Below are 11,642 nucleotides of genomic sequence, written 5' to 3'. Positions count from 1 at the left end.
AACATTATCAAAATGAATAGGTAAAATGAGAACTATTCAATCATTTAGCTATTCAGTAATTGATGTGAATCAGAATTCGGAAAAAAACACATATAGTGAAGCTGAAGGAATATCAGCTGAAATGGCTGGATTTCATGGGACAGCAAAAATACACAGTACATGGCAGTTATAAGACAAAAATTGCAGGGAAGAGCAGAGAAGTGGGTTATCCAAGGAAAGTGGACATTGACACTAGTCCACATGAATATTCAGTGTGGTCACCAAGGAGATCTCAAAGTAAACTAAGAAACTTTTCATCTAAACCAACAGAAGTATTTTGTCTCATAAAGCTCTAAGATAGAATGAGCTGTTACAGTTAGCACAGGGAGTTTCTCTACAGTTCATCAGTGCCATCTTTGAACAGAGCTTGCAGCAGAGCAATGATCATGATGTGCCTTATCTTTCTGCAGCTGAGGAGTTGTTCAAAGAAGACTGCTTCTGTTCAAATTAAGAGATTGAACTTGGAAGTAGCATTTGGTATATGGCATTTTTCCAAAATGTATTTGTTAAATAGGGTATCACTGTGAAGTCCTTTTGCCATCGGACTATGGCATGCATCTACTTTATTTATTTGATAAATTTTATACAGCCAGTGAAGGGAGCACATTACCTGCAAAAAATAATTCAATCCTTTTGAATTTTGCTTAGAAGAAAATCAGTGTGAAAGCATTTTCTTATGTATGGATGGAATGGAAGTTGCCTGGAATGAATTCAGACCATTGCCTTCCATTACCACAAACCTCATTTTTTAATACATCCAGTAGCTTTGTTCCAGCATTTAAGATCACTTCACCAACTTAAAATATTGACAACTTTTTCTTTTCACATATATTCATCTCCTTTGGGTGTGTAGCTGCATTAACTTTTTTGTTTGGATCAAGAGAGCACTTGTATCGCAAAACAATCCTGGAACCTATGAAACAGATTCCTTTCAGATGAGGCAAAACTTGAAGATGAGCTCCAGCTACTTAGGCAATCTATCAATAGTGCCTGACAGCAGTTAGTTTGAAATACAGTCTCTTGGGGGAAAAAAAAAAAAAAAGTGACAATGAGTAATTGTTAGTTATTTTAAGGAAATTTTTTGTAAAATTCAACAGTCTTAGGTTTTGCCTGCTCCCGGTAAATCATCCCTTCTATGTGAAAAGAGAAAGAAACCATGTCTCTAAGACATCTGGAAGTATATTTGGGGCAAACAGAAATAAGCTGTAATCTTATTTTTTGGTTATGACCGTGGTATATTTCATCACTTATCTTTCTCAACTGAAACTGAACAGAGCAAATAAAAACCTAACAGAGTTTTCAAGTCCTTTATGTATATTTTTTTTACCAGTTCTACCTTAAGCTTTTTTGCATAAGATAATTTTGATTAAATCATTATCATTGTATGTACACATTTTTAAAGGTAAAAGAAAAAAATTATCAAGAAATATAATTGCAGGTAATTGTTAAAGTACAGTTAAAACTGCATAAAAGTTACGTATTACACAATTTGAAAACAGAAGATGTATTGAGGAAGAAATATTCAAAACCACTGTAATCTGCAGGGTATGCAAAACCTATTGATTAAGAAAGATTAAAATAGGAGTGGAAAATTGGAAATTGAAAATGCAAAAGTAATGTTGCAGTGTTTGGTTGCATCACATTAATCTGTTGTTTTATTTCAATATCCATATTGCCTTCAGCATGGTAACCAATTATCATGGCAAAGCCAGAAGTGAAAGGCTGACTGGGAAGCCAGCGAACAAATGAGGACAGAACATGCTTGAAAAGGGAAAAACCAAGATAAGGCAGTAGTTACTGTCATGAAGGGAACTTACTATGGGGATTAGCCACTGCCTTCATATTGATATTTTCATTAGTCCTGTCAGCCAAAAAAATGGGAGTTTTCCTATATAATTTACCAATGGCATAACAGACAGAAGTATATGATCCTGCACGTTTACCCATGAACTCCTCCTGCACAAAGAATTTACACCACTGTGTTATTGCTTTTAATTTTAAAAACAAAAATAACCACTTGCCATCCATTGTCACAGAGTAAGGAAAAGAGCTGTGTGTCAAGATTTCTATGACTCACCAGTATATATCTTTTAAATAAAAAAAAACAGCAAATGCTGCCTTAAATCAGGTTAACTGTTTTCAATAGGGTTAGAGAAGTACCAAAGGCACCTGTAGTGCACTGACTCAAGTGTTCATTATATATATATAGTGAGAAAGGCACTCAGACTCCATGGGATATTGATTAAAATTTGGGTTGTTGGAGATAACCTGAGAAAGTAAAAAGAAATAGCACAGATAATCTTATCTATCTTCAGATGCTGGGAACACAGAGTTGCGTCGGCCAAATCTCTAGTCAGGGCATGCCACACCATGCAAATTCCATCTGTGGCAAGATCTGCAAGCACTGAAGAGTTGAGATTTTTTACAGTGTCCCTAGAAGCAGACAAATCTGCTCATCATCTTTACTGTCACGCAAACAGATGTTGTATGAAGACAGGCTGTTTCGCTTCGAGTTAAACTGAGACATGTGGGTAGAGTCATCACCAGGTGCCAAGTGGGAGCTGCCTTTTGGAGCTTTTCCATTCAGGTGAGTTGGCTCCAGGTGTACCTGTAGCCACCTGGTACAGGCAGCACAGCTCAGGCCTGCACCTAACTGCATCAGCTCTCACGTGGGTTTAGGACTCACATCTGTTTAGGACTCTGACAACACTGATCAGGGTGCTGGCCAACCTTCAGCTGAATGTTGTGTACTGTCAATATATTAACAAAATCAAAGATTTCAAATAACTACCGGAATACTAGGGAAAATGAGAAGCTTACTTTTCAGGAAAGGTTTAAGTTAATTTGTCTTGTCTAGGTTAAATTGAAGACAGACTACAACTGCTGCCTATAAATAATACATCCGGTAGATACCAATGAACTAGTTTGTTAGGATTAAGCATGATAAATCACAGAGAGAACAATACAACTGACACCTGGGATGGTAATGAACTTGCCAAAGGGCAGAGAAAACCCCTTCCTATCCCGTGTTTCCCAAGTTCAGGCTTTCTAGGTGCTATATATACACATTGCACAAGTGTCCACAGACAAGGAAAAAATGCATTTATAATCAAATACATACGACACTGTAAGAAAACTGTGGGGTTAGAGATGAAGTCCTCTAAGAACTGGAGGGCAGAGAAGGGGCTTACAGTTTAGATGGTGAAAAGATTATACAGAAATAACCTAACAAAATTTTTCATTAGATCATCTCCTGCAAGTCTTCACAATTACTTTGTTAAAAAGCTCTTAGCAGTCCAGGAATTGCATACTACATTTTAATCTGTGTGATTACACAGGCATAGCACGCAGATGACAAGGCTCAATGCCAAGGCACAACACTGGTCTTTTAAAATGTGTAGAGTAATACTTGCATCTTGCAACAGTTAAAATGCTGGTGCAAGGAGTCCTTCAACCAAACAACTGCAAGAATTTTAAGCTACGCCAGCAAAGGAAAAGAAAGACATAGTGAAAGTATTGCATCAGTCACTGCAACTTTCAAGCAAATGCAAAACACAGAAATGTAGGTCTCTAACTTCCTAAAAGGAGTTCTCTGGGCAATTCACAGAGTCAGACCTCCCACTTGTGGTGGGTTTTTTTATTATTTAAAAGTAGTCAAGAAATTATTCCAGCCTCTTTGTAAAAACTTCACTATAGGTCATTAAAACAAGTTTCTACCAGATGCCAGCCTGTACTAATTTTCCTCTAACAGAAACATTTTTGCATGTTCCCCATCAGACGTGTCTCCTCTATGGTTTTTACCCCTTATGCTCTCCTACTGCAAGTTTCCCAGTATTCCACGGAGGCAAATCTTACAAATTCCTTCTACTGTGCAAGAGACCTATACAAACTCCTATCTCTGTATGTATATCACAAGGTCATATTCAAAGAACCCTTTTTTTTTAATCTGTGAACACAAAGACAAACCCAAAAATTTGTGGAGAGTGTAGAAAAGGTTTTCTAGTAAGAACAAGCCTGAATAATCACAATAAATGCATCATGAAATTGAAAAATGTAACTTGTTATAACCTGTAGATGGAAGAGATACATTAAATAGTTAACAAGTTTAATTTCAATCATATGAATTTTTGGAAAAATAAGCTCATTTTCTTCTCAAAGATGCAAATACAAAATGTTATCTGTAAAAAAGGCACTAGCCTAAAAATATGTAGAAAAGAAGTGGGATAGCACTAGTCTAGAAATTTCACTAGCAGATAAGAGAGTGACATTCTATTTTGCAAATGAACTGTAAAAAAATAGGCCTGCACCTGAATTATTGTTCTTTATGCCTATAATATAATTATCTTTCTATTTGTTTGGGCTGCTTTGTTTGAATGTAGTACTGACCAAAAAAATCCCTCAGAGACATAACAAAATTATTACGGATGAGGAAAGAAGAGGAGGAAGCATCGTTGTGACCAGAAATACCTGAATAATATTTTTTCATATTAAATAAAGATTTCTTTTGAAATACCTACCCTATGTAGTAGACAACTATTCAAATCATTCATTTAATAAAAAAGGGGGGGGGGTAAAAGTACCCTTTTGGCTGGTTAGTACTTCATCTTCTCATCAGTTTGTTATCTCAATCCAGCCAGTACCTTTCCATTATTTTCTTTTTAAGCCAGAAACAAGCAAGCACCATTACAAGCACCCCATAGTGTTTGATTAATCATCTGGTTTTAAGACCAGCATGGTATTGATACAGCTTCCAGGCTTCTGTAACTCCCTGTTGTTTTTTACAGATCCATGTAAATAATCCAACTGAAAACATTTCTGTAACACTAAAGGACGACTTTTGAAAACAGCTGGTTTCTGTCACAAATTGTTCAAAGTTTGTAGTCATAGCAGTGGTTTGTTGGAAAAAGTCCATAACACTGGAACTATAACAATATTTATATTTACACTGGTAGCCTAGGCAGAACAGAGATTCTTCAGGGAATGAACAACATCAAGGGCTCCTGGGTAAATAAAGCAATGGCTGAGTCTGGAAAAAGGGACTGAAAAAAGAAGCACCAGCATCTGACAGAATCCTGTTTATTCCTTTGGGGTCAGTGGGAAATGGGGGCTGGCACCTTTAACTCAATGTTAATCGAGGGTTTGCACTGAAACTTCTCAAAATATTTCAGCCTATCAAAGCACTGACCATTTGTCACCTGGATGGGCTCTGCTGGGCTCTGCTCTGCTGGGGCCCCGGGGCTCTGCTGGAGATCTGGGCAGAGCATGCCCAGGACTCCCTCTGGGCTGCAGGCTGGACTTTCTTCCAGGGAAAGCCAAAGAGCTTTCAACACCTTTGCTTTTTTTTCTGCTGAAAATGGTTATTGTTCCAATCTAATCAAATACATTTAAATAATTTAAAATATTTCACCTACACTAATGCTTATAAAAAAGATCATATGGCTATTAATTTTCCCTTATGTCTAAACATAAAATAAATCTCATAATTAAAAATTCAGTAGAGGCAGTTAGCGTAATGTCAATGGACAAAGTATTCTTTCTCTGAAACAATACTGATTAGGACACACAGTATTCAGTGTTGTCAGAATTTTTATACCTTGATCATAACAAAAACCATTTTAACAGAAGCCAGCAGTATTTTTAAATACTAAGACATTTAAACCTATGTTTTTACAGCTTGTCATGTAATGAAAAAAACCCCAAACCATTGAGTAAACATTTTGGTGTGCAACATTTATATTATTTCATCCTTTTCCTAAATATATTTCATCATTAGCTTCTAATGAAACCAGTATACCAGGTTAGGGAAGTAGTATATATAAAGAAAGTGTGGAAGTTACCCAGAAGGAGTGGGGTTGGGGTTTGGCTTTTTCCCTCTTTTTTCCTCTTCTCCTTTTTATTACTATTTACCATCATTAATGTATTCTACTTTGTTTTGAATTATTAAACTGTTCTTATCTCAAAATACAAGTTTTACTTTTGATTCTCCTCTCGATTCCAGTGGGGCTGGGGGGACAGAGAATCGGGGTTGAGCAAGTGAATGCATGGTGCTTTAGTTCCAGCTAGCCTTAAAAATACAACACAGGGATAAACGGGACTCTTGGGCCCTAAGGAGGGCTATTAAGGCTTATTTGTGCCCTAGGGGCCCTTATGTTTTTAAACCATCAGTAAGAGGAGACCACCCATTCTCTGCAAATACCAGACAAGACTTATAAAATGCCTCATTAAAATCATCTATTTTTAGAAAGGGAAAGTTTCTGTTTCATTAGAACAAAATAAAACCAGAATTTCAAAAAGAACAAGCACAAAACTACAGAAAAAAATGCGTAGGTGCTGAACAGTCTCTTTAAAGCTCTTGCAAGACAAACATTCAAACAAGGACCACACACAATACAAAAATTTAAAAAAGAAAACTTGTGAATTTTACATCATAGGCATCATACCTTTCCATTAAAATCTTATTCCTGAGATCATTTTACATGCAGAAATTAGACTGATTTTCTGGACACCAGCTTAGTGTCTTCCTGAAGTCACTGGTTTTCTTTTTTTCCCCCAGCACACTTTCTGTCTCTTGCTTCATCCAAGGGCTTGGGTTTGGTCAATTTGCTTCCATTTAAGTTCATTAACCAGAAGACATCCATGAATTAAATTAGCTTTCCTCACCTCACATGGAGATTTTCTTTATTCTTCTTACTGAATGGAAAGCTTCGCTTGCAATGGCTTTGAGGAGGATGGGACTAAGCTAATGTGTAAGACTTGAAAAGCTCACATGGGAGGGCTTTGTTACTGTACTGGACCCTTTCCTACTATTCCTCTTTTCCAGGCAGAAAATTTGCTGGTCAGGCTGGCTTCAGCTCTTGCAGTATACCATGCTGAGTCCAATTACCAGGGAATAGCGATTTTCTTTGACTTGATCCTTCCCACCCCAATCTTTTAATCTCTAAGTAGGTAGATTTAGTTCAAAGGTGCTGTATCTTTGAAGAGGTGGGGAATGAAGAGCAAATCATCTACCAGCTCTTGTTTTAAAAGAATTTATGCCATGCTGCTGCCAGCATGGAAGTGATGCTTATAGTCATCCCCTTCCTAAGGTGAAGCAACAAATGCACAGGACCTTCAAACACATTAACCTACAGCCTGAACCCTTGCCTGGGTTAGACAGGTGTATAGTATAGATTAGGCCTGAAAAGAAGCAAAATCATTATCAATAGAGGTCTTGAAAACACTTCATTTGGGACGTTTCACATGAAAATGCTGATGCCATCCAAACACAGAATTAGACTTATTGCTGCTGGTTAAACAGAAGTTAAAAGAAGTTCTTGGACCCAAAAAAAAAAAAAAAAACAAAACCAAAAACCACACAAACCAACCTCCACATTGTGACAGTCACACAGGTGTATAAAATTCATTTCAGAAGAACTTCTCTAATGGCTTTCATATCTTCTTATCTATCTTGCATGAAAAAACAAGTATTAAATGAGAAAGTAAACACAACTGGCATTACTTGTACTAGAAAAAGGTATTCGGTAACGGCTTTCAAGGAGTTCAAAACAATCAGAGCACAAAAAGTAAAGACCACTTTATCTACGAGGATTGGAAATGATCCTTTACACTCTATGGTAAGCACATCTGCCCCTACGAAATTAACATGCAGTCTTATGTGAGACCAGTCCCTACAGCCCCACTGCAAAGGCTGTGGCTTTCCTCGAGCAGATGAGAGTCAGCACTTGTCCCAGGAGTCAAGCAGACAAGGCTGCCTCTCCCACATTTCTTCCATCTGAGGTCTCCTGCATTTCCCCTCAGCTCTGGAGGAGCTGCAGCAGAAGACTGCTCAGTTGCTGGGAACCATGCTGGTCCCAGAGAGCAACATAGCACCTTGGAGCTGCTCTAGCTTCACCTTCCTGCAAGGAGAGCACGGGACATAGACACAGCTCCTGTTTGCCCAGGTAGGGCAAGGAGGTTAGCGCTGACGTTGTGCCCCAACCAGATAAAGGAAATGGTTCAGCAGCCTGAATGAAGATTACTCCAGCAGTCTCGTTAGACACTTTGAGTCCCAACTGCTGCTTGCTGTTTTTCCTCAGCCTGCTTCAGTGGAGGAATGAGGGAGGGAAAAAAACAACAGTGCTGTATGAAAAAACTATGTAGTGCCTTTATTGAATTTAAAAATGGACCTTTCTTCAAAGTGCCTTTACATAACACACATGAAAATTTTAGCATCATTTGTATATCAAAAGGAACACATATTTTTTAAAAACTAGTATTTTGGCTCAGTAAAACAACTTGCCTATCCCTAAAGGCAGTGATAACAAGTATCAGTTTTCCATTCAATCTATTCCAGGCAGCAGCAGTAGTTCAGGAGGCTTGAGGTCACGGGAACTCTGTTGGCTGGACTGCATACCGTGAGCTGTCAAGGTGGAAGAACAAAGTCAGTATTACACCCTAGTCCTCAGAGTACAAATACCAAACTGCCAGTGTCTGGTCTTCACATTTGATACAGGGATCTTCTTACAGAAGAATTCTGGGACCAAACCATAAGGCTTCAGTTTTATTTAATTCTTCTGTTGATGTGAACCATAACAATCAGCCTTGCTCAGATGGTTCTCAATAAATTCAGATGGATCTTAAGGTTCTTTTACCCTACAACAGGCTGGCACTGAACACAGAGCATATTTAAAAGCAGATTGTGTGCAACAGCTAAGTGAATGTGGTACTTCATGAGTAGGACTGATCCTCCCTTGACACTTCTCTCATGACTAAAACAAGAATGAGAACAAACTCTAGGCCTTTGCATTGGTCTGTACACACATGACACTTCAGTACCACGACAGTTTGAAATAGTCTGATGTTTCAAATGCACTTCTTTCCCCTCCTATCCTGAAATGAGATTTTTTTTCCATTCTGGCCAAACACACACACAACTCAAAGCTCAGAAGGTATTGTCTCTAGAATCAGTTTCAAGTTTCCAGCATATGCTGAGGCAAGCAAAGCAATTTAGGTGTGAGAGGAACACATTTCTACTGGTTTTTTCACTTGTCAAGCAGAACACAAGGATCAGTTTTGTTTTGTTGAGGATGGAGGCATATGAAAAATACTTGAGCTGTGAAAGAAGAAAAAGCTAATGCTGCATTTCCCAAATTATTAGATGACTTCTGAAGGAGGCAGAACATGGATTTTTTCAGATGAACAAGTGGAGACACTAAAGGGAAAGTTTCTGCCTAATACTGTATTAGCAGCAACGTTAAAGGAGAGGTTGGAAAGTGATGGAGTTTGACATAACAGTAAGTTGCTTGTTTCAAGATAAGGGAACAGCATGGGAAAAGATAGGCTGGAGTTTAAATGGGAGGAGAGCAAAAGGTGCTGCAAGGGAGAAGCTGATGGGATACATATAGGAACTCAGAGTTGCAAGCAGCAGTTAAAGGCAGTAACAGTCAAATCCTGAGGCTTCCATATATAACAAGATTTCATCACTTATAAATGTAACTTTCAAGGACAGACTGAAAAGCATGTGCAATTTGGCTTTCATCTCCTGTTTCTGTAAAATTCATAACTATAAATATAGCATGAAAGAGCTCTGATAATTTTTTTTTATCAATCAAGTAAATTCCCTACCCTGAAAAAAGAATTGAACATTGCAAACTATGTCACTGCCTACCCACAAGTCAAACTTAACTTCAGAGTTAACAGCTGTGGTATATGTAATACTGTAAAAAAAACCTTTAAAATGGAAGATAAAGGATTCAGCAAACACACACCAAGTTTTAACAACTTCATTTCCCAAAAAGCTGTTTGGAAAACTGTGACTGCAGCCTCCAGTACACAGTCACCGCTGATTCCTTACATCATCCGGGCAGAGGGAAAGGACAAAAGCAATCAGCTGCAAGGGGTTACACAGGGTACTTCTCTCTCTCTCACACTTCATGGAGTACTTGAGCAGCAATGCTACTTTAGCTCTGTTTTGTAAGAGTATCTGGAGCTGAAAAGCATCGTCTCATCATACTACTTCTTCTCTGACTGCACTCTGAACCCTTTTGGGAACCAGGAAAACTCACTAACCTGGGAGAACATTAGCCCAAGGAAAAGGACAATTTCTGCCACATTAGTCTGTTCAACCAGCTTCAGCTTTCAGAGATGACAAATGCTAGAGCCAGCCCTCTGGCCAGGAACAGGAGGAAAGATCTGCTCTCCTTCAGCACCAGCAACCCACAAGAAATGGGTGCCCTGAAGCGCCTTGATGTGGTCCTTAAGGTAAGGTAGATGAGGTCAATCATCCTGAAGCCCCATGAGAGACTCTTAAAAGTCATAAGCCAGTTGTTCCACTTGGGTAAACAAATACATTAAGCCACTTAATCGAAAAAAAAAAAAAAAAAAGTCCTGTGGAGATTAATTTTTTGACTCAATAAAGCATTACAAAGGTATTTTTCCAATGTCTGTATGTGACAAGTAACTAAAAATGGCACCATTCTTTAAAATGTATAAAAAAAGACCAGAGAAGAGTATGCTTTTTCAGATTCAACAGCACTTTGGGGGAACTGGGATTGTCTCTTACCTTTTATCTTGGGTGATAACACACTGAGGCAGTAACACAGGGGAATTTATCTTTCAGCAAACTGAAGAAGGCAAATAACAAACTTCCAACAAAGAAAAGGTTTGTGTCATTAAAAAAAATGAAACAAATATTTACTGGCATCAACCATGCCCATTCCATAATATCACAATTATAATTAATATAATTCTCTTCATATTCAGACTTTACTTGTAAAAAACCAAGTTTTCTGGGGATTTTTTGATCGTTTCTTTGCCCTTCTATTTTCAGTACTAGAAGAATTCCACCAAATCACAGTGCAATTCTTGAAAAAGTACTCATGTACTTCCTACATGTGCTACTGATGATATTTCAAGTTTTTCTGTTGATCCAGCAAGAAGAAAAAAAGATTCACATCTGTAGATAAAGCTGAAGTACCTTCACTTAAGAAAATCTGGATAAGATTGCACAAGGCACATGTGACCTTCAGTCAATCCATCACCAACTATGTGAACTGAATTGGTCATTAAGTGTAATTTCTCTTTTGTTATTTAAGGCGAATTCAAGTCCTTTGGTAACAAATGCAATCCTGATGAAGATCCACTTTTTCTGGATGGCATGTGGTAGCGCACTTTCTTCCAGAATCTGGTACCTGCCGAGTGAGACCTTTCTGAGAAGTCCCCTTTCCATCGGATAGCCCCATGCTTTTGCTTAATATATTTGATGGATTCCGGCATGGTTGCATAATCTCGTATTTTTTCAAGTTCAATGAGAATTACTTTAATGCCACCTTGGATAAGAGCATTATACATGGCTAGCTGCTTTTCAGACACATCTTCTAGAATGCTGTAACAGGAAGGCTCTGGTACTAAAACAATTATCACTCTTCTACTTTGACGGATTTTTTCATCAGCAACACTAATCACAGCTGTAAAAAAAAAAAAAAAAAAAAAAGGTTGTGCAAAAATAAGATTGTATGTTTCTACTTTATGTTACCAAATTTTGCAGGTGGCTCATTCACTGTTTAATATTTAAGCCAACACACTTTACATCATGAATAGGGACAGGATATGAGCATGCAAGCATT

General features: G+C 37.9%; 1 protein-coding gene across 7 annotated transcripts in view; it reads right to left on the bottom strand.

Annotated features, from left to right (window-relative positions):
• Nucleotides 1-8,168: 8,168 nt before the first annotated feature.
• Nucleotides 8,169-11,642, bottom strand: part of LOC114068702 (interleukin-1 receptor type 1-like) — a 22,774-nt gene continuing 19,300 nt past the window's right edge. For 6 of the 7 annotated variants that reach the window (XM_027905038.1, XM_027905041.1, XM_027905039.1 and 3 more), the window contains exon 13: nt 9,229-11,483. In XM_027905038.1, the coding sequence (XP_027760839.1) occupies nt 11,107-11,483 (377 nt within the window). In that variant the 3' untranslated portion in view covers nt 9,229-11,106. Of the gene's footprint in view, nt 8,438-9,228; nt 11,484-11,642 lie in introns of those variants that run through there. The other variant, XR_003573650.1, reaches the window with a different exon arrangement.

The sequence above is a fragment of the Empidonax traillii genome, unplaced genomic scaffold (assembly GCF_003031625.1).
Source record: "Empidonax traillii isolate 1590-97213 ecotype Southwest subspecies unplaced genomic scaffold, ASM303162v1 scaffold1114:size179974, whole genome shotgun sequence".
Classification (NCBI taxonomy): domain Eukaryota; kingdom Metazoa; phylum Chordata; class Aves; order Passeriformes; family Tyrannidae; genus Empidonax; species Empidonax traillii.
The sequence above is the reverse complement of the archived record's forward strand: the minus strand, read 5'-3'. Positions and strand labels throughout refer to the sequence as shown.